Below are 23,690 nucleotides of genomic sequence, written 5' to 3'. Positions count from 1 at the left end.
AGCTCGAAAAAATTTGATTTATTCAGTTTCAATTTAATCAATTCGGTCGATTGAGTTTTGAACCGGTTGCTCAATCCTAATTGGGATAAATTATTTTCAATATTTTATTATTTCTTCTATGATATGTAATTTGTTAATTTTTTACTTTTAATCTTTTTTCTTCTTATTTTCTTAAAGAATTTAGTAAATATTCATAACTTAATCAAAATAATTTAAATTTAAAATATATATATAATTATAGGTGGTAATAGGATATTTGGATAGGTTATGAATATTTGATCCTTCAATAAGTATGAGAATAAGGAAGGATATGAAAGTTGAATATTTCATGGGAACAAAAATAAATATAATAAATGGGGGCAGAGACAAAAGATATAAAATCTAATTTAAATCTGACTTATTATCATCCCCATCCTCTACTCTTATTTGCTGGACTGGTTGAAGCTCCTAAAATTCTATATACTATCTTCATGTCTCCCATTAAGGGTGGAGTTAATGTAGGTCCAAAGTCTTGGTAGAAAAAAAATGGTAACATGCAATTTTTTAAAAAATAAAGATAATCATTAATGAGCTCATTAGAGAAAAAAATATATTTCAAAATGTGGGCTTAGAGAAAAAATAATAACATGCAATTAAAAAAACTAAAGAATAAATATAATCATGAGCTCATTAGAGAAAAAACAGAATATACAATGAACTTTAAGGAGTTCCTAGAACTCCATCAGTTCATGAAGATATTTATTTAAGATTTATAGATAGTTCAAATATTTATTTAAGAACTATAGATAGATACAATCCTATTAAAAAATATATGTGATATTTGAATTTTATTTTAAGTTAAAAAATATAAATAATTTTAGTTTGAGCTTGGTTTGAAATAAAATTGGAGTTAGTTTTACTTGTTGGAACCTCGATTCAAATTATAGTTTGAAATGACTTAAATTTAAGTTGGATTCAAATTATTTAATTTTAATTTAATATATTTTAATTAAAATTGTATAAAAAAATAATCAAAGTTTCATTTAAGTTCAGTTCATGAATAATTCGTGAATAATTGAATAAAATGACTTCTTATGCATGTGCCTCTCATCATGTTATATGAGAACAGACTAGATATTAGGGACGAGTGAATCAATTGGCGGTTCCACCTTTTGCTAGTGATCAGACTTCTTATGCATGTGGTCGTCAACTCGAGAAGCACTCGTGTAATTGTGTTTACTGATTTATCGGTCCCCTCAGATGAGTCTAGTGGTTAGCACATGAAGTATTGTCATCAATAAGGTCTGAGGTTCGAATCTCGGTAAAATCGAGATAAATGTCTCCTTTATATGTTAGTCACTATTCCAAAGGCTAGTAACCGTCCGTGATTTATCTTCTTTGTATTGATCTGAGATGAATTGATGAAGACGCTAGAAGCATACATATTCGTATTCGCCTTTTGTCATTAGTGTTTACTGATCTACCGGTTGAACCGAAAGTGGGGCCAAGCAGTATCCTCTCCGGAGGAGAATTCTGTTTTAGTTCAAATGGATAAGACTTGGATTCCGAAAATAGATATCATTTCCCTAACACCTACTAAAACCCTCTCTCTCCTCTCCGGTCATCTTCCGACAAAGCGAAAAAAGGACGCCAAATGGCGTCGGTGACGAGGATTGCTATCACCAGGTCCCTTCTCTCTGCATCTGCTTCCGAACCGCCCTCCTCTTCCCTCTCTTCCTTCCTCTCACCTTCCTCTCTCCGCCTCCCATCCACGCTCCCCCCTCTTTCGCTTTCCCTCTCTTTCTCCTCATTGCCGTTACCCAAGCACCGGAGAATCCCCCCTGCCCTCTCTGCGGCCGACGACGACGACGCGGAGGCCGGCGCCACCGACTACGACATGGATGAGGAGGATGTCGAGGAGCTGGATAACAAGAAGGACTATGACATCGAGTACGACAAGATACTCGGCGTCGCGCCAGTTTCCTCCTCCGCCGACTCGCCAGACGACATCGAGATGGTCGCCGTCGAGAGCTTCGTATCCACGCAAGGGTGGGAGTCCGAGACCGTCGTTGACTACCGTATCAACGAGGAGGAGTTCCACAAGATCCGCCTCTTTCACTGCGACTTCTTTATTCGGAAGCCGCCCGACCCCGATGACAACGTCTACGACTTCCGAGAGGCATCGTCTCTTCTATCTTTATTTCTCTGGTAGGTCATGATGCCCTGTTCCTCCCCTTTCTGACGCGATTTTCTTTGTGGCTTTTCAACAAGCAGATGTATGTTACTCCTCCTGACACGGATGTCTACTCAATTCCGAAGGTTTTAGCTCCCATGCCTCAGAAGGTATGCATAAAAAAGTTGCAAATTTTGTAACGCTGTGTGGAACATAACTATGATTCATTAAGGATAGCATGTGTAAACTGAAGCTTACTGCTTACGCAACTAATAGCTTATTTCTTGGGTTTGTTAGTACATTCGGTGTGCAAAATCAAACTTTGGAAGCTACAATGTCACGGAGCCACCCATAGACGCACCTAGAGATCCATTGTACAAAACTGAGAGGGAAATTATGAAGGTATGTATCTGATGAATTTCTTTATTCAGTGCTTCTCTATCAGTACAAATGTCTCATGTGATTTGGAATTGTTGAAACTTGAAATGGTCAGGGGAGTGATAAAGTCCTTTTTATACAATCTCGTTGGTTAAAACTTACAGGAGATGAACATAAACGAGTAATGTTTGCCCAACAGCAATCCAATTCTACATATTTTTGCCTTGAATCCTGAGCTTAGCCTTTTGATTGAAATTCATCTTCCTGTGGTACCATTAACCCAATGCTCGTAAGAGTTAGTTGTCTAAATCGTTTGGAAAGATAGGTCGCTAAAATCTCTTCCAGACAAGGAAATTTTAGAAAGAAAAAGACATTCTCTCCTAGATGGTTCTTATTGACATGATGCTTATCTATGATTTGGAAGCATCATTACTTGTGTCCATTTCTTTTCTCTTGTTGATTATGTAAATCCTCATATTGAGTCCAATTTCAAATCTTTGGAAATCTTATGTCTCGTCTCTCTCTTTTATCTTTGCCTTCAGCAGGTAGATCATGAAGAATAGTTCCTACTGTGACTAAGTATGGCTCTAGAGATGGAGGTAATGCAATAACTAAGAAAGAAAAGAACTAGAAAATCATATGATTTGGAACCCTAGTTTCTGGTTCTTACTCCATGACCTATGGACTTGTATGCTGAATCAACCCTTGAAAACTAGGAACTTTCTCTCTTAGAAAAATTCTAAAGACAGAGAAACCTTTTACAATAAATATGAAAATTAAGTGCAATAAAAGAATCTGTAAACTATGGAGCTTGGAGTTAAAGACCTTAAGCTTGTAAATAAAAATAACATAATAAAAAGTTGTCGTAGTAGAATTGTTGTCAAAAGGGTTTTATATAGAGTTCCCTTTGTCTCTCCTATATGACCCTGTGGATAAACTCCGATCTGCGTTAATGTTAGTCGACTCTTTTAAGCCATCAATTGATTGGAGCTAGATCTGTGCATGGTCTCTTTAGTTGTTGTCATCAGTTGACTTTACACCTTCTCAATTGGCTTAACAGCTTTTCAGTTGATTGTTGTCCATGCCAGTTGACTTTGACACCAATCAATCGACTATTTTGGATAAGCTCATAGGCTTGACTCTTGAGCCATTTTAATGTATTCAATTCTTTCAAACTCATAGTCTAACTCAATTTATTCTCTATCGGCTCCACACAAGATGAGTTGACTTTTTTTTTATAAGTTCCTAATCAATGCTATATAATATTTCAAATTTTAAAATTAATTTAGTCGACTAATTTAGTTTCTATCAAATGTTGAGTCGATTTGTTTCGAACAAAAACATTCTTTTGTTTGCTTGGAATAAAATATCTTTCAGTTTACTCATCTCGGAACAATATTTTTTTGTTCTCAAGAAATACATCTCGATTGCCTAGTTGATTAGTCAAGTATTCAAATATTGAATTGCCATTTACTCAACTCAAAACAAAACCTTTCTATTTGTGGCCAGTCTGTCTTCAACTGACTTCTTGGTTGACTAACCATATCAGTCGACTGAATTATCGACTTTGACCTTAAAACACCTATTTCTTAATCAACTCATCTAAGGTTTGGTTGACTCATCTTGGAACAAAACCTTTCTGTTCATAAGAAATACATTTTTGGTCAAGTGCCTAGTCAACTACTTAGGCATCAATTGACTAAAAGTCAACTCAACTTGAACAAAGCTTTCTATTTGCCACCAATCTCGACTAACCATATTGGTCGACTATATATGACCACTGGTCGACTGAATCATTGACTTTGACAACAAAATAATCATTTCTTGGTTGAGCCTCTACTAAGAGCACTACCAACTTCGAAAATATAGGCCACTTATAGTCTCTCACAATTTATATGCTAAGAGATTTTACCTCCAAGACTTCTCGTCTACTGTGTATGTGGCCGTCCTTAACCTACCAAGACTTGTCATCTATTACGTTTTCGGTAGTTCTTGATCTACTGGGATTTCTCATCTATTAGGTATAACCTTCTTATATGTTAGGTATTTGGTCATTCTTAACTTATTAGGACTTTCTTATTTGCCAAGTATGCCATCCTCGACCTAGGACTTTTTTTATCTACCAACACTTGCTAAACTTTTCCTTTGTCGTATGTTTGAACTAGATCCACTTTGGATTTTGACCATTGCACTTATAGCTGTCGGATAGGCCGTCCCACCTAAAATCAGTCATTTGGTAGGGCGGGGGCTGGCCCGCCATCTTGGCTGGATGGGAAGTCCCCAACCCAAGGTGGGTTGCGGGTTAGGCGGGCCAACCCATCAGATAATAAAAAATAATTATAGAAAAATCCCTACAATTTATTGAATTTAATCATTTCATAAATAAACTTTGACTTGAAGGCTTATTTCTGTTTCAAGTTTTTCAATTTTTTTTCCTTCTCAACTTACGGGTCAACCAGAGCTTGCCCCAATCCTCCTGGACTTGCAACTTGTGTGGACTAGCCTGTTTAGGCCTGCTTTTAAATGAGTTGATAAAATTTCAACCTAACTTGCTTAAATTATTTGGGGGGTCGGTCCAATCAAATAGGCTCAACCCAAATTGACGGCTTGAATTGCACTTGCAATATCAAATGACCTGATATATTACCCTAGTAATGTAGGATCTTGTTTGATGCTAGAGGGGGTGAATAGCGTAATTGAAATTTCTTTGTTCTTTTTCTATCAGAGTCATTGGTAGCGAAACGAAATAAAGAAACTTAAAGAACAAAAGCAAGAAACACAAAGAACACCAAATTTACTTGCTTCCCAACTTCAAGGGTTAGTATATCCTAGGCTATACACGAAGCGGTCGTCTACTATAATCTTTCTCCTTTTCAGACTCTTCTGGAGGCAGAGAAACCTCTTACATGTTGTAAGGACAATCACAATATGAAAAATAGATAAATGATATAATAACAAGCATAAAAGAAAAACAAACTTGTCATGAGCAGCTGGAAACCATGAGTGCTATGATACTCCTCCTGGCGCTTCTCGGAACACACGAGCAGGACTTTAGAGCACTTTTTGAGCACTAACACGAAGATGTACGTTTGCAAAAGTTGCTTGAAGATGCTGCCTCGACTCCCCTTTTATACAACTTGATCGGCACTTCGATCGACTGGAGGCCCTCCGGTCGCCGGGATGCTGCTAACGTGGCTGCAAACTCGATCCTCTTCGAGATAAATTTTGACCTCTTGGTCGATCGGACACTTCATCTCGAGCTCAGCCTAAACCTATCTGAGACCCGACTTTTCGATCGATTGGAATGCCTTTCGGTCGACTGGATCTTGAGTCCAATGACCTAGACCAGTTCGTTCAACTATTGTTTCTTGCAAAACAAATAAGCAAATAACAAGCAAAACCTAGTACTTAGTTTACCTAAACCTACTAGGTTCAATTGCTTGGAGTTCATTCCTTCAAGACTTCTTTCTTTGCCAAGCAATCATCTCCCAGTTGACTCCACTTGAACTTGTTTTTTCTAGTTCCCAACTAGGACTTTCACTGCTTGGTTCCCAACCATGACTTCCACTGCCTAGCCCTGTTACGACTTCCATTGTCTGGTTCCCAACTAGGATTTCCACTGGCTAGTCTCGCTAGGATAGTTATTGCCCAGTTCCCAACCAAGACTTCCCCTTGTCTAGTCCCACTAGGTATTTTCACCAACCTGCCAAGTATCTTGTCTTACTTGGACTTTTCACCCATTTTCAAATTTTAAGTCAACCTTGACTTTGCTTGGACTCTTCACTTAACTTGATCAACTATGATCAAATTATTTGGTCACCTTTTACCAAATTCCCTTAAACATATTGTTCAAATAAATATTTAAAACTCTAGAGGTCGATTGCACCAATAATCTCTCCCTTTTTTTATGCTTGACAATATATTTAAGTTAGGCTAGTTAGCCTAACATATAGGGTTTATGCCAAATTAAAGAATTATGGATAACACTCTTGTTCTCCCACTTTGGCACATATTAACAGTAGTTAAACTCCTAAGGATATCTTCTGGTGTTGTATCAACAATAGGGTATTTCCTTGGTAAAAAATTAACCCTTGCCCTCTTGAAATCAGAAATTTTCCAACAAGAAAGGAATTTTAAAATATGATTATGCTTAAAAACTTTTGAAAGAGAAGGGTGATTTGAAAAACATTTTGAAAAAAAATTGAGAGAACATAATTTGAAAGCATCTTTTCAAAAATGCTTAAAAAAAATTTGAAGCATATTTCCAAAGAAGAAATAATTTTGAAGTATGAAAATATCTTTGAAAATTTTGTAAGAAGAGATTTTGAAAATAGGCCTTTTTAAAAAAAAAAAATTGTCAATATTTTTTTTAAGAAACAAGATTCTTTTTAAATATTGATCTTTCAAGAGAGTCTCCCCTTAACCTGACACCCCCTTAGGACATCCTTGTTAATAACAAGGGATCCTATATATCTGATAGGTTTGGGTGTGTTATGGTTGACCTAAGGATCTAGAAGCTAAGTGTCGATCAACAACAATCATTTCAAAGATGTATAGAATTTTGAAAAAAAAATATATATTTACATCCAATCAAATATGAATTATCATTCAACATCATTATGTGAATCATTATTTTGAAAATATGTTTAATAAAATATTCCTATAGAATTTTGAAAACCTTTTCAAAAATATTTTCAATTTAAGTTGTCTTAATATCTCACCCATTCTATATATCTCAGTATACACAAACAGGGTAGTCTTATATGTTTTGTGAGATGAGTATTCCAATTTTATCTTTGTTGATTTAGTTTGAGTTCTAAGGATTATTTGACCTTGGTTTAATCGTTGATCAATTAAGTGCACATTTTAGGCTTCCAGATCATGGTGAGGCACATTGACTTTCTTGGGTATCGGAACAATGACCACTTCCTTAGACAAAGCTGATTCGAGAAATTGAACACTTAACTAATGATCTAGTTAGACCATTAGTTAAGTAGCTTCAATTAGTTTCACTTAGTTAAGCCGACCAAGTATGGTACTCCTTACTCCACCTGACTACCTAGACTAAGCTTCCTTAACATGCTATCATCTCGCCCCATCTTAGTACTATGTTGTGCAAGTATCAATCAAACCTATATCCTTTGTCCTATATTTTCCCTATCTATCTGTTCTAAGATGAGGAATTAAAATCATGGATAAAATATATGGCATGTGAGACATGCAATATTGCAATTAATTAAGATATGCATGAGCATGTCAATTTGAACATGCCATCAATCAAGTCAAAACAATCAAACACTTAAGATATTAGTTTCTAATTATGTATCAAAATCTTGATTTGATATATTTTTTGTTAACCTTGCATGTGTCAACCCACTTTGACACATTTTAATTATTAAGGTTTCTAGTCTTATCAAACGAAATTTTATTGATGGTTGCATAATTAAATGTTACTTGATTTTAACTTTGTTTATGAGTTTTAAGATGTTGATTTGAATTTAACTTAGATATGTAACCGGTCTATATTGATGGTTGCATAATTAAATGTTACTTGATTTTAACTTTGTTTATGAGTTTTAAGATGTTGATTTGAATTTAACTTAGATATGTAACCGGTCTATATTTTGAGATTTAGATAATATATTAATATTCTTTTTGAGATTTTTAATTTATGTTTCAAAACAACATTTTGTTTTTCCAATTTTATAAAGCTTTTGTTTTCTGAATTTTTAAATTTAAAAAAAATTTCTTTTGAGTTTTTACATTTCACAACTCGAATTTTTAAAGTTCAAAACTGATTTTTATTATTTAAATTTCTTAACTTTGAACTTTATGATTTTTTTTTTTAAAATTTAAAAGTTAATTTTTGAATTTTTAAACTTTGAATTTAGATTTGAAAATTAATTTTTATCTGAATTTTAAATTTTAAGATTCACATTATGTTTTTCAAAATTCAAAGATTTGTTTTCTTTAATTTTAAAATTCAATTTCTGATTTTTAGATTTTAAAGACTGTTTTTCTATTTTTGTTAATTTTGAAAATGGTTTATTTGATTTTTAAAAATTCTTTTTGATTAAATTTAAATTATTTAGATTTAAATTATTAATTAGATCTGGATTGATTAATTCATGGTTATCTTGATTAAATAAATTATTAATTAAATCTGAATTAATTGGTTTATCTTTAAAATTAATTTTTTGATTAGTCGGATGAATATTTTGACCGATCAGACCAAGGTTTGTGTCGACCTGATCATAGTCTTTATTGACTTGATCAAGGTCTTTATTAAGTTTAGATTATTATTTAAATTAACCAATTTATTTTTAATTAATTTCAAATTAATTGATTTTTTATTCATTAATTTATTTTTGATAATTAAATTTGAATTAGGTGAATTATTAGAACCAACAAAGGAAGATTTATAATGCATATCGAAATTGCTATCATAATTGAAAACATTTAAATTATTACTATTATGCATAGCAAAAATGGGATTTTCATAACATTTAAAATCACTAACCTTAATCACTCCCCCTATTCTTAGATCTCCTCTATGGGCATTCGTTCTTGTAATGTCTGGTCTCATTGCACTTGAAGCATGTCACATGTTCCTTACTGCTCGGGTCCCTGATATTTGCTCCTCCTTTGGTTATGAAGACCGATTCTTATGAGTAGGGAACTTAGTTTTGCTTAAAGCATGTTATGTGGAATTTTAAATTAACTTAACATCCTTACCTTTTGAGTCCTCATTAGGATTCTCCCCCTTGACCGTTGACGGTTTAGACTCGGGCTTCAACTCATATTCAGACTTAAGTTCGACTTGACTTTCTAGCTTCGACAGATCCTCTTGAAGCTTGATCAATAGAGTCCAAAGACCATGGGCATTTTTGAACTTGCCTAGCCTACACAAAATATTGTTAGGTAAAATATTTGAATTAACTTGGGTACTTTTCCATTCACTTCTGAATCGTTCTTTCAATGACACCTAGCTGTTTCAAAATATTTTGTCTTGTAGGGTGGTGGCTCGTGGATGCATCGATTGAGCTCTCCTTCGTACTCCATATTCTTACTGCGCTTTTTGTTAACAAATAAAAGAAAAGAGAATTTAAATAAAAATATACCTCTAGCATGCTCCTCAGGTGCTTAGTCCATTGAAGAGCCTCCTAGCTTGAATATCAAATTGTAGGATCTTGTTCAATGCTAGAGTGGGGGGGTAGGATAGCATAATTGAAATTTCTTCATTCTTTTCTATCAGAGTTGTTAGTAGCGTAACGGAATAAAGCGACTTAAAGAACAAAGGCAAGAAACACAAGGAACACCAAATTTACTTGGTTCTCAAACCCCGGGATTAGTACATCCAAGGCTATGCATGAAGCGGTAGTTCACTAGTGTCTTTCTTCTTTCCGGACTCTTCCGGAGGCGGAGAAACCTCTTACAAGTTATAAGGACAATCACAAATATGAAAAATAGATAAATGATATAATAACAAGCATAAATGAAAAACAAACTCGTTGTGAGTTGGTTGGAAACCTGAGTGCTGTGACATTCCTCCTAGCGCTTCTCGAAACACACGAGCAGGACTTTAGAGCACTAGCATGAAGATGGATGTTTGCAAGAGTTGTTGGAAGACGTGGTCTCGACCCCATTTTATACAACTCGATCGACACTTCCCCGGTTAACTGGAGGCCCTCTGGTCGCTTGGATGCTGTTGACGTGGCTACAAACTCTATCCTCTTCGATATAAATTTTTGACCCCCTGATCGACTGGACACCCTCTGGTCATCTTGAGCTCAGCCAAACCTTATCTGAGACCTGACTCGTTTAGACTGGATTAGGTCATCTTTCAGTTGTCTGGACTTTTCGGTTCATCGGACTGCCTTCCGATCGACTGGATCCTAAGTCCGATGACCCAGACCAATTCCCAACTAGTCCTGCCCGAGCCTTCGTTCAACTGTTGTTTCCTGCAAAACAAACAAGCAAACAACAAGCAAAACAAGCAGACCCTAGTACTTGGTTTACCTAAACCTACTAGGTTTAAGACTTCTCTCTTTGCCAAGAAATTAGCTCCCAGTTGACTCCACTTGGACTTGTTTCACCGAGTTCCTAACAAGGACTTCCACTGCCTGGTCCTCCTAACCTCGCTAGGACTTCTATTGCTTGGTTCCCAACCAAAACTTCCTTTTGCCTAGTCCCACTAGGTTTTTTCACTAATCTGCCAAGTATCTAGTACTACTTGGACTTCTCACTTATTTCCAAACTTCAAGTCAACCTTGACTTTGCTTGGACTCTTCACTTAACTTAATCAACCATGGTCAAGCTATTTAGGCACCCTTAACCAAATTCCTTTAAACATATTGTTTAAACAAGCATTCAAAACTCTAAAGGTTGATTGCACTAACAAGTAACACAATATGAACCCAACTTAAACCTTTGACAAACACATCAAAATCATATGGTCATACCATGGTTTAAAATTTCATATAATGCCGAGCGAAACAAATGAAATTTATTATTCTGTTGGCCGCTCAACACCACTAGCACTGCAGAAGGGACCTCCGGTGGTCTCGGCGAGGCCTTCGTGACATTCGTGGGTTGCGGTGCCTCCGATTGGTTGTAGTGAGGCCGTTGCACCTCCGGCTGGTCACAGCGAGGCCGCTACACCTCTAGTAGGTTGTGGCGGGGGGTGCGCATGGGCACCGGGTACAAAATCATAGGAAAAAAATTAAAACTTAGATTAATAATTTCAATCAACTCCTAGCTATAATAGAATAGGTTTAATCAAAGCCTAATAAAACTATCTTTTATATATATATATATATATATATATATACCATATGAAGGTGTCGTGATGCTGTATTTTTTTAAAAAAATATTTTATTTTCGAGTTTTTGTATTTTAAATATTTAGATTAAATTTTTTATTTTTAATTAATATATTTTATATTTAAAAAATATCAAAATTTTATTGGCATTGCACAATACAGTATCAAAACCGTATTGTTCTACTCATAAATGAAACTCCGAAAACCATTGGTAGACTCAACCACTTGAGGCATAATTGTACCAACAACTACATCTTTATCTTTATTTAATCAACATCATTACTTTTTTTTGGCGCGAAAGTATAATATGTGTAATATCAAAAACGATGTACATCCTTATGTCTGAACATACATTAGTCTTAACCACATGGCCGGTGATTGTATGTTGATGATCCTATACACATGTATCTGTGTCTTTCTAAAGATACTCTCTATATCTATCCTCTCATTATCAAAAAGCTTCCTATCTCTTATTATCCATAAGCGATGAATCAAACAAGACATGGCCAGGTGCCTTGCTCTAGTCAGAATCTGCGTGCTTTGATATTGGTTCCTAAAAACCCAAAGCATCCTCTATTATGTGCTCATCTCTTGTGGCATGCGCATAGCATATTGCAAATAGGGCATTGGAAGAACAGGAGCTCTTGGATTTGTATCCCTCCTCCACATAGAACATAAATTTTATTTTCCACAAATGATAGTGCCAAGAGCCAGGTTGAAAGCATGACTAGGTTGGATATAGGTTTTCCATAGCGCACCAAACGAAACTTTCCTTCTCCCATGCCTCCTGAAGAAGTCATGCTCTACATACTCCTTTACCCTCTAGTGTATACCACTCTCTCAGTGAGTCTGATGTTGCTATAGCAGTGCCTTTGGTTGCAAGTATCTCATCCCTGATTTAAGAAGCTCCTTGATCGGGAGAGTCTCCATGTTTTAATCAAGGATGATTGACGTTGTTAATCATCATCGTTATTGTCAATAGAACATCTAACCACTCTTTATTTGAACTATTTATTTCATCAATTCACCCTCAATTATTAGTTCATTAATGCAATGCCAGCAAATGTTTGCATGCTAGTTTTTTAACCATCCAATTTTGAATCTTGCATGAAAAAGATCATCTTTTGATGACAACAATAATTTCTGAACCCAAATGGCTAAATTGGACAAAAAAAATCACCTTCTATGATATAAGATTAAATAAACAAACAAGCACTTGTTCAAATGCAATCCAATTTTGTTCATTTTCTGGAATAAATACAGTTAAACTTATGTGAATCAGAAATCCTTGCAACTCACAACAATCATCTCCAAAAGAATCTAGGGATGTTAGAAGTTTTGTATCTCTTGTAACATTCAATTCCAAATAATATTAGCTACTTTAGGTTTTTAATCTGTAATCTTTCTTGTAGTTAGACGCCATTCTCATCATGTGTATATTCCTTATTTAACTTCAGAATCAATCATGAAAGTAGAACTATTGTGGAGTTGAGGATTCCAAAGAAAACTCATTATATGTAACCATTTATAAAGATTCACATCTTCAATAATTATTTTTCAATAGGCTTGTATCTGCATAAAATAATAATAATAAAATTGTAATTAGTAATCAAAACAAGATAAATTATTGTTGTTGTACATGGCTGTTATTGACCCAAATTGGAGCTCATTTATTTAATCGTCATCTTTAACATTCCCATTTGTTCTGTTGAATGTCAAAGATTTGTGTTTTCTGATTGTTGCCTCTTTGATCGTTGCAAATAGATTGGGATGGCCAGACCAAAGCATAAATTTCCATGAACCATTTCAAAATTGAATCAGCCCATAAAATATTTGACAATAACTGAATTTTTATTATTGAAAAAAATAAAGTTTTAATTATTAGATTAATAATTAAAAATATTTCAAACATTATTAAAGTTCAGTAGTCCATCTTCCATCTTCTGAATCTACCATGCATGACACATAACTGCTCTGAAATTATGCTAGAATGTAGTAGTATTTCTTTCCCCTATTGGTGAGGTTGATGAGTCCTTTTGTTCACTAGGAGAGATTAATATCAAATGAGAAATAATAAGTTAATTAATAGTCATCCTACTCAAATCTTTTCTTTCTATGAATCTCAAAAGCATTAAAAAATAGGTAGATATGTTACCTTAACGACCCCCTAATGTCGGCTCCACGTATATGGAAGGAGGTAAATATAGGTACACAGACGTTAAGCGCATGGTGGGGTAAACCTCAGGTCGTCAGTACCTGAGAATCGACTCTTGACCATTACGCCATGTGCCCACCATCTGCGCTATGCCCAGGGGCATCTTTTGAGCATTAAAATTACTATAGTTTATATATAATAATAACAACCAAGCCTTATTCTACTAGGTGAGGCCGACTATATGAATCCTTTTACGCCATTTGACTTTATCCCATACTATATCATCATCTATACTTAAATAAATTTTATTTATTGTTGCTAACTAAGTCTTTTTTGGTCTTCCTCTTCCTCGTTTGATGTGCGTGTTTATCATTGTTTCACATTGCCTAATTGGAGCATTTATTGGTCGTCTAAGTACATGCCTGATCTTAAACGTGTCTCTAGTTTTCCCTTAATAGATACAATTCCGACTTTCTTTTTAATGCTTTCATTTCTTATCCTGTCCATCCTCATATATCCACACATTCGCCTTAAGATCCTCATCTTGCAACTCTCATCTTCTGCTCATGTTCTTGAGTCATAGTTCAATATTCAGCTTCATATAACATAGCAGGTCTAACTGCGATTTTGTAAAATTTTCCTCTAAATTTAAGAGATACTTTACGATCACATAAAATACCCAACGCTCTTCTTCATTTCAACCATCCGCTTGTATTCTATATAAGACATCTCTTGTCCCCTCGGTACGGACAGTTGGCTAGCACATGGTGATGTTGCCACCATGAGGTCGGGGATCAAATCTCGGCTAGTAGCCGGGTGCCTGCCTTCCCCCATACACTATTCAACTACTCAAGGCTAGTAGTTACTCGTGATTTACCTCTTCCGTATTAGCCTAGAGACGGGCTGACGGAGGCATTGGGGCGAGCGAATCACCTTTTGCCACCATATATAAGACATTTTTCTCAATCCCTCTATTGTTTTACAAAAATGATACTAAATATTTAAAACTCTCATTTCCAGACAACTTGTCATCTCTTATCTTCATAATTATCTCACTTCGTTTAATATTTCTAAAATTAAATTCTATATATTCTATTTTTATTCTACTAAGCCTAAAACATTTCCCTTCTAGTGTTTCCGGCTAAGATTCTAGTTTAGCATTTACTCCTTCACGTATTTTATCTACCAAAATAATATCATCTGCAAACAACATGCACCATGGTACTCTTGAATATGTGCAGTGAGTTCGTTCATTAGTGTAAAAAGATAGGAACTTAGAGTTGATCCTTGATGTAACCATATCTTTATTGGAAATGTTTTAGTTATTATGCCTGAAGTTTTTACTCTAGTCGTTATATCCTCCTATATATCCTTAATTAGTTCAATATATGTTATGCTAACATCTCTATTTTCTAGAATTTTCCATAGATTTTTTTAAACTCTATCATAAGCTTTTTCTAAGTCAATGAATACCATGTGTAGATTTTGTTTTTGTTTCGATATTTTTCAATTAGTTGTCTATGGAGATGTATAGTTTTTATTATTGACCTTCAGGCATGAACCCAAATTAATTTTCGGTCACCATGGTCTTCTTCCTTAATTTTTTTTTATTACTCTTTCCCAAAGTTTCATGATATGACTCGTTAGTTTAATATCCCTATAGTTTGTACAATTTTGTACACATCTCTTGTTCTTATATAAGGGAACTAGAGTACTTGCCCTCATTGATCTAATATTTTTTTTGTTTTCAATATCATGTTAAATAATTTTATAAGTCATTTCATATTTTGTTTTCCTAGACACTTCCATACTTCTACAGGAATATCATCTGGTCCAATGATTTTTCCATTGTGCATCCTATTTAAAACTTGTTTTACTTCTAAAGTTTGAATCTTACGATAAAAATTTAGTCTATATTCGTTTGATCTACTTAAATTACTTAAGTTAAGTTGCTCACGAAAATCTTTATTAAAAAGTTGATAAAAATACTTTTTCCATCGTTCTTTTATTTCTCCATCGTTAGTACCCTATTGCATTAGATCTCTTGTCTTCCTTTCTTTCATTTTAGCTATTCTATAAATGTCTCTTTCCCCCTCTTTTGTATCCAATTTTGATATAATTATTTAAAAGTTTTATTTTTTGTTTCATTCACTACTTTCTTAGCCTCTTTCTTGGCTATTGTATATTTTCTTAAGTTTTTCTCGTTCTTATAAATATATAATTTCTTATAAGTTGTTCGTTATTCTTTCATCTTCTCTTGTACCTTATCATTCCACCACTAAGGTGGCAAAAGGCGACTACGCTCGCCCCTAATGCCCTCGCTAACTCGTTCCAGGGCCAACACGGAGGAGGTAAATTACGGGTGACTACTAGCTTTTGAAATAGTGAATGACGCATAAGAGAGGCATTTATCTTGGCTATGCTGAGATTCGAACCCCAGACCTCATGGTGGCAGCACCTCATGCGCTAGCCACTAGACTGCCCCGAGGGGATTATCATTCCACTACCAAGATTCCTCACTTAACTCTGCCCATGATGACCGATCATGGCTGGTCCCAAGCCCGGATAAAGGAGGAGGGTTGCGTTAGGTTGTCAGCGTGTCAAAACTATGGCAAATATTCAATGAATAGATCTTACCAAGATTCCTTAGTGGTGCATGTCCCTTGATTCACCGAGTATACTCTTTGCTACTATTTTCAACTTTGATACCATCTTATCCCATGTTATATTAGAGTCATCGTATATTTCACCTAATACTTTACTCTTATCTTCTCTTTAAATATATTTTGCTTTCCTTCCTTTAATTTCCATCAATTAATTTTAGAAGTCGTGTATATTTTCTTTCTATTGATAATATGCTTGAAGCGTATATCCAACATTACTAACCTATGTTGGGTAGTTAATCTTTCTCCAGAGATAATCTTGCAACCTTTATAAATCTCTCTATCTAACCATAATAAAGTCAATTTGCGATTTATTATTCTCACTCTTAAAACTAAGTGTTCTTCACTTTTCTTAAAAAATATATTAACTAATATAAGGTTATATGATATTGCAAAATCTAATATAGCTTTTTCTTCTTTATTTTTCATTCCAAATCCATAACCCCTATATACCCTCTTATATTTCTCATTTTTCACTCCGATATACTCATTTAGATCACCTCCTATTAAAATCATTTCATTTGGCGGAATGTTTTGTAATACTTCATCTAAGTTGCCCCAAAACCTTGATTTGGTAACTTCATCTAATCCTACTTGCTGTGCATATATACTAATTACGTTCATAGTTTCTTTCACCACTATTATCTTAAGGGGTATAATGATATCTCCTTTTTAACTACTCTTTAACGAACTATTTACAACAATATCCACTTTATTTCTTGTTTTACTCTTTCCTGTGTACCATAATTTAAAACTCGAGTTCTTTATTATCTTTGTCTTCTTGTCTACCCATTTTGTCTTTTGTATACACAAAATATAAATTTTTCTCCTAATCATCGCATCTACTACCTCTATTGATTTACCAATGAGATTTTCTATGTTCCATGTTTCAACTATTAGACTATTAGTTTTTCTATAATATTTGTTTTTATCCAACTTATAGAGTGAGAACTTTTGTCTATTTAACATTACACCCAAGTTCTCATGGAGATGTAGCGGTCCTTGCCGATACGTTATAGTCAAACTTGCAACACGAACTCTTGCATATTTAGCACTACACCCAAGTTCTAGAGATGTAGCGGTCCTTATCGAGACGTTACAGTCGGACCCTATAACTTGTTCCTTCCGAGAAACAACCTAGCATTAGTATAATAGTTTAATAGATCCATTTATTGAACATTTGTTATAGTTTAACGCTGACTGATAACCTAACGCATCCCTCCTCCTTTATCTGAGTTTGGGACTAGTCATGACTGGTTCGTCATGGACAGAGTTACTATGATTTATATATATATATATATAAACTCTTTGACTTATTGTTGTAGATAGAATGCACACACTAAAAGTAGTTTGCCAATTTGTTAGTTAGGCTGAGACCACGATATAGGAATATAATTTGGGTAAGTTGATTTCAGTCGAGGCCGAATGGAGGGCTTATATGATTCCACTGTGGTAAGGTGTCTTATAAAGCTATTGAGTTTAAGGTGCATGCACTTTTGCTAAGGTAATAATGGGTGCTCAAGGACTAGTTTGAGTCGGTTGAGGTGGATTTGTTTAAACTAAGGTGGGAATTGAAGTTGAGTTAAAATTGAATTTACCTGAGGTGGATGTGGCTTGATGGAGGTGCTTGGCTTGCATTGGGGAGATTTTGGCTCCTTTTGTCTCTCTTGCTCAATCGAGGTGCAAGGCTTGTGCATTGCTCTCTCTGCAAGTCAATAGGGGTCCTGTCTCTATTCTAGTGGGCACTATGGGCATTTGAAAAAGCTACTAAAGATGCCTATTTATAGGCCATGTTAATGAGCATTGTCTAATGCCCTTATGGTAGGTGTCTTGCTCTAATTGGCTTTCCTTTTTCATTGTTATTTTGTACTTACATGACCGCAATCAAGGTTGTTCACATGGTAAACATCCAAGCACCCGAGACTAAGTGGCTGCCAGCTTTACAATCTAAAACATTATCAACGATTACTTCAAATAATTTTTTTGCTTAGACTTTTGCTTTTGTCTTCTTCCAGTCATTTTTTTCCCACCTAGCATGTCAAATGTATGCTTTATTTTTTTTGTTCGGAAACATAGGCTTATGATTAGGAGGCTCAAACCCAATTTTTATTTTTCAACCAATTCAAACATGTATTGCAGTTTTTTGGATTTCTTGAACAAAATACTTATGTGAAAAAAAAATCTAACAATTTCTCAACAGATTTCTTCCTTTTCAAAAAAAAAAAATTTGATTTTTTGTACTCTGATTATAATTAATGGATTTTTCCTAAAAGTCTCTATTATATATTTCCCCCTTATTTTGTGGCATTTGACCTCCAAGCAAATATAATGATAATTGAGGAAAAAGAGCCTGAGATCAACGAAGAAAAAAGTCAGCATCACAAAGGGAAATAATGATAAAATATATCCATTCTACCCAATCAGAACACCAAACATCTGAGCACCATGCCCAAAGGTTGGGCATCAGTCTTAGTGGGCTATGGGCGAGGGTGGAGCACTAACAGTAATCTTGGAGATGAGCTGCTATAGATGTAATGGATAGGAAGTGGACGATGGAATGATTAGTAGAGATCCTACGACATTATTTTTGCAAGAGTCTATGTACTCAATTCAGCACATCACATGGCTTCCTTTCCACCATCATGCATTATCACAAATGTAGCTTGATGCCATTTGAAATAACCCATGATTTGGTGTCTCAAGTCTTTTGTCTTTTTATATTAGCAATATCAGTATTAGATAAACCAAACAATCATATTTAAAATAAGTTTCCTTGCTAAATCTTATTTGCAAATGAGATTGTGCTAATTCCTGAGATATAAACTTACTCGCTGAATATTATTTGTTAATGATATTGTGCTAATTGATAGGAGTTTAAATAGAATAAATGCAAATCTTTAATTGTAGGAAAATACTTTAGAATAATAATAAAATTTAAAACCAATATTTTACCCTCAAGATAAAAGGAATATAAATAAAATAATTAACCTATTAGAATGGTATACATCAATTCAAATCAGCTTGGTTTTTTAATTTTTGATTCATGTAATATGAGAAATAATTTTGTGTATCGAACAATTTAAACAACTATTGTTCTGACAACTGCCGAAAGTTTACTAACATGTTGAAAGATCAGTTGAATACAAGGTCTGTTTTCTGATGCAACCTGTGAAATGCTTTATCTGCAGTTGTGGCAGTTTGATATTTCATCTCATTCCTGAGATATCAACTATATTTCTTACCTTTGTAGGTTTTTCTAACAAAGCACTATAGAAACCGACGACTCCGTGATTCAGAGTTTGTTCTGGATTTTGAAGAAATCTATGTCATTGATTCTAAAACAAAATCAATCACTAGAGCTAAAGTCCTGGTAAGATGTTTTTTTCATTGCATTGTACTGTTATTTTCATGGCTAGCTACTGATTTTTCAACCATTGTTAACATCTATCATATAATGAGGTTCTTTTCTAGAAGTAGGATCTGAGTTCCAAATTGTAAAAACAATCTTTAATAGTAACCAAAAGTTTTCCGAACTTGTACTCAATTCACAAATCTGGCATTTAATCTGGCTACCATATGCACCTCTTTCTGGGTAGAAGCACATTGTGAAATTATTTGATGAGACTATTTATAGATTTAGTGAAGTCGACCTAAATCTATATTTACATTTGGGAAAAGCAAACCATGATGAAATTGTTACCCTAAGATGCATTGAGGTTGATGATTTTACTGATAACATTTCCAATGATCCAACTAGTTAGATGTACATTAATATTAGCACTTTTTATATGTTAATATATTTTAGTCGCATAATATTCATTCATTTTTTCAAGTCAGTCAGTGGTCTAGTGTTTTTCTTTGGTTTTATTAACCTCCAAATAACAAAAGGTATCTGTTTATACTTATATAGTAGTTCTTTTGAAGTTGGTTTCTTGTGTTTTGGATCGACCGGAGGATCCTTCAGGCTTCAATTCAAATGGGTCATGTAGCAAAGTTTTCTTATCTGGGCTCCCCAACTTTGATCTTAAGACATATAAACACATTAATATACTTTAACACGAACGTTCATGTCTTGATGTTTAGGCTACAAGATGACATAACGAGTGTCAGACAGTAGCATTTTGCGATAACATGTATTACTCGTGCACAACCATTTTCTCAGTATCGATCTGAGCTGCCAGTAGTCCTCACTTCATGCATGTATTTACATGTATCTAACCATTTGGAGATGTATTTGGATAGATGATGCATTGACTTTCCCTTGGCAGGTTTCTGTTCCTGGGGGAAGAAACAGAGATAGGAGGAAGGATCTGCTAATCATTCGCGATGGTGGAAACTCATTCAAAATCATTGACAAGGTGTGTGTATGTAACCAATCCTCATATGATCTAAGTGACTAAATCAAGACCAAACACTGACCTAACTCGGTACCGAATTGATAGCAATGGTAGTTCAATCTAATCATATAAGAAATTCTAAAACAAATGATTTCAAGAAATTGTAAAACTATCTCGACCAGTGTGGATCTGAATGAATCTCTATCTGTTTGTTGACTTTCATATTTCGAAAGTACTGATGCTGATGTTCATTTCAGAGCGAAAGAGATGATCCCACCGCTGTTATAGAGAGAGAAGAGTGGTCGAAAACACGGCAAGAAATGGAGAATCACCTCCGAAAGCTCCGAGACTTCCATGTATCAAATTGGTTCTGATTAGTACAATTCAGATCCTCAGATTACTTTGTTGTAGGGCTTGCTTGAAGTCTATGTTGAATTCTTAATGGTCGAGAAAAATGAATATTAGATTCAACTATTGTGATGGCTGCCATTTTATTATGGTTTCTTTTAATGTATGTATATGGCTTCAATGTTTAAAATCATACTTTATTCCTGATCCAACATCAGATATCAACAAGTTCATTTGGAATTGTGTTGTTTATATTTTTAGCTACATAAAAATTTAATGGAAGAAAAGAAACTGTATAGTTCATTAACCAATTGGTATTCTTTTTCTCTGCCTTTGCAGAAACTAAAAATCTCAAATTAATTAATGCATTTCGCAGCCGCCATCGTGCTCTGCTTTGTTCGTCATCGTCATCTTGTTGCTCACCAGCGCCCTCGTGATCTCCACGCACAGCTCCGCATTCCGGCGCGCGAACTCCTCGAATCCCTCCGAGAACACCACCTCCTCCGCCTTGTCCACCACCACCCGCATCGCCCGCTCCTTCAGCATCCCGTCGGAGCATCGCTGCGCGACGTCCAGAGCGTCGAGCGCGTTGGCGGCGCGAAGGTCGGTTAGAATCCTCTGCTCGCAGCGCTGCCGGAGGAAGGGGATGTCGTACTTGTCTGCGGCGACGAGCAGGGAGCGCACGGTCGAGCTGGCCTCCTGCTCCGGCTGCGGCAGCTGGCCGGAGTAGAGGAACTCGAGCAGGCTCTGCAGCTCGTGCTGCGTGAGCTCAGGGAGAGAGATGGTGTTGCCGGCGGGCGCGGCCTTGCAGTCGTCGGCGAGCAGCATGGTCTTGAAGATTTCGGATTTAGACGCCTGCATGCAGCGATGATCATTTTTGCATCAGAACTCGGAACCGGAAAAGAGAGAGCTAGCTAGCGACGAACACACAGAGTAAATCCATTCACAAATCCATCGCACCAGCACAGCTCGATGCGCCGGAATCGGTCGGCCGTCGCCGGCCTTCACCAGGATGTCGGCGTGCATCCCTTCCCGCAGCGCCACCAACCCATCGAGGAAACCCACCTTCTCCTTCATCTCCTCCTCCCTCTGTTGCATCTCCTTCATCTTCTCGAACCCATGCAAAATCCCCTGCGAAAATTAACTCACAACGATCACGATTCATCATCTACCTACTCATTTCGTCCGAAAGGAAAAAAAAAAAAAAAAATCCATCTCCACGGCTCCACCCGCTTGCCTTGGCCGGCAGGCACTTAGAGCCGCCGCCGTCGAGTTCATTGAGGAAAGCGATCATGCTCCTGGCGCCGTCGTAGCAGGAGGCGCAGATGCTGTTCCTGGGCGGCCTGTAAACCGACACCGTCGGGCTACAAATGCAGCAATCCATCTTCAACTCCTCTCAATCTCTAGCTCCTTACTTCCTCCTTCACGAAATCCATCACCCCACTTTGCTGCCTCGATTGATTTATACAGAAACATCTGGTTGGCGTAGCGCAGCAGCAACTGCCATGAGTTTCGAATGGACAACGAAAAATATACACAATTAATTAATGGAGTTGGGGGAGAATGAATTGAATGAATGAATGATTAGGCTAAAGGTTTGAAAGGGACTCTCCAACCTAGAGAAGAGGATAAAAAATAAAGAAAAAGAAGAGGAAAGTGTGAGGCCAAGCACATCGACATCACTACTACCTTCCAACTCACAGAAACGTTGCACCATCCATAAACCCAATTACCAACGCATGGAGAAGAGAAGAAAGTGCAGGCATCTACGCGTACGCACAGAATCATGGAGTTGGGTTTGACTTGACATGCGAGCTGCTTCGAGCAGTCCAATCATGGAGTTGGTTGGCCACACTCGAACTGATTCCCAGTCGAGTTGAGTTCTGATTGCTCGACGCATTTTTGGTTTGGTGGGGGGCCAATTTTGGTCGTTATCAGCTCAAAATCGAGGTGGTCGCCGACAGGGCGGGTGGCTTTCTCTAGTTGGAACATCAAATTTGTCAGCGGGCATCGTTAGATAAATAGTCTTATCTATTTTCAATTATTGCGTCGAATAATGATTATTCAGTTATTTATACATGCAAATTTGTTAAGAATTATTTTCAAGAATCTTATCTATCAAGTACAATCCAAGATTTCGGACAAGGATTAGCAAGAGCAAAACGAGCGATACTATGAGCTAGCTTATTAGCTGCTCGGTTAACATGATTAATAGAAATGAAGATAGAAGAAGCAAGAAGAGATCGAATCTCTGCCAAAATGATGCTATCAGGATGACGATTCTCCAAAATAGAAGTCATTGCTTGGACGGCCAAAGAAGAATCCGATGAAACCAAAACCTTGTCAAAACCTGCATGCATCACAAACTGGAGATCATGAAGAATAGCAAAAATCTCAGCAGACGAGATACTGTCTGGGTAACGAATACCAGAAGCAAATGCAGCTCGGACAAATCCTTCATGATCTCGAATTACAGCACCAACACTAAAGGACCTCTCCTCGCATCAAACCTGAAGGATAGTAAAACGTGCTAGAGAGGGGTCGAATTACAATAAAACGAATACCTCACTTTTTCATTTTTTCAAAAAAACTTAAGTTAAAAAAATAGAATAAATAAAGAGTAGAAGCAATATTAACACTTTATTTTTTATTTTTACTTGGTTCAAAATTTTTGATAACTTCTACTCTAAGATTAACACTCATTGAGTATTTTCATTGAGCAATCTATTGAAGATACGTCAATTACAAAAAAAACGTTGATTATCGATAATGAAATGATAAAAAAAAAACAATTATACCGACAACTTGCAAAGGATGTAAACTTGAGCGTTGTCGT

At 35.9% G+C, this 23,690-nt stretch overlaps 2 protein-coding genes and 1 long non-coding RNA gene across 3 annotated transcripts; 1 reads left to right on the top strand and 2 right to left on the bottom strand.

The window, feature by feature from the left end:
- Positions 1-1,547: 1,547 nt before the first annotated feature.
- On the top strand, positions 1,548-21,020 carry LOC122006930 (PLASTID TRANSCRIPTIONALLY ACTIVE protein 6, chloroplastic-like). Its single transcript, XM_042562634.1, has 6 exons — positions 1,548-2,158; positions 2,254-2,322; positions 2,450-2,554; positions 19,420-19,539; positions 20,438-20,527; positions 20,764-21,020. Exons 1-6 carry the CDS (start codon positions 1,634-1,636, stop codon positions 20,878-20,880), a joined length of 1,026 nt encoding a protein of 341 aa, XP_042418568.1. The 5' UTR covers positions 1,548-1,633; the 3' UTR covers positions 20,881-21,020.
- LOC122006932 lies at positions 9,027-9,940 on the bottom strand. Its single transcript, XR_006118801.1, has 3 exons — positions 9,652-9,940; positions 9,266-9,432; positions 9,027-9,173 (listed from the first exon to the last, which is right to left on the bottom strand). It is a non-coding gene; the product is annotated as an uncharacterized LOC122006932 (long non-coding RNA).
- Positions 21,021-21,133: 113 nt separating the features above from the next.
- Positions 21,134-22,496, bottom strand: LOC122006931 (BTB/POZ domain-containing protein At3g56230-like). Its single transcript, XM_042562635.1, has 3 exons — positions 22,092-22,496; positions 21,815-21,985; positions 21,134-21,709 (listed from the first exon to the last, which is right to left on the bottom strand). Exons 1-3 carry the CDS (start codon positions 22,236-22,238, stop codon positions 21,215-21,217), a joined length of 813 nt encoding a protein of 270 aa, XP_042418569.1. The 5' UTR covers positions 22,239-22,496; the 3' UTR covers positions 21,134-21,214.
- Positions 22,497-23,690: the final 1,194 nt, after the last annotated feature.

The sequence above is a fragment of the Zingiber officinale genome, chromosome 7B (genome assembly GCF_018446385.1).
Source record: "Zingiber officinale cultivar Zhangliang chromosome 7B, Zo_v1.1, whole genome shotgun sequence".
NCBI classification, from domain to species: Eukaryota; Viridiplantae; Streptophyta; class Magnoliopsida; order Zingiberales; family Zingiberaceae; genus Zingiber; species Zingiber officinale.
Note: the sequence above shows the minus strand (reverse complement) of the source record. Positions and strands in the feature narration are given on the sequence as shown.

Excerpts from the sequence above, each read along its gene's own strand:
- LOC122006931 (XM_042562635.1), bottom strand. The coding sequence starts at position 22,238 with ATGGATTGCTGCATTTGTAGCCCGACGGTGTCGGTTTACAGGCCGCCC. Across the intron at positions 21,986-22,091 it reads CTAAGTGCCTGCCGGCCAAG|GGGATTTTGCATGGGTTCGA; the intron begins GCAAGCGGGTGG and ends TAATTTTCGCAG. Across the intron at positions 21,710-21,814 it reads CGGCGCATCGAGCTGTGCTG|GCGTCTAAATCCGAAATCTT; the intron begins GTGCGATGGATT and ends CGCTGCATGCAG.
- LOC122006930 (XM_042562634.1), top strand. The coding sequence starts at position 1,634 with ATGGCGTCGGTGACGAGGATTGCTATCACCAGGTCCCTTCTCTCTGCA. Across the intron at positions 2,555-19,419 it reads CTGAGAGGGAAATTATGAAG|GTTTTTCTAACAAAGCACTA; the intron begins GTATGTATCTGA and ends TTACCTTTGTAG. Across the intron at positions 20,528-20,763 it reads CATTCAAAATCATTGACAAG|AGCGAAAGAGATGATCCCAC; the intron begins GTGTGTGTATGT and ends TGTTCATTTCAG.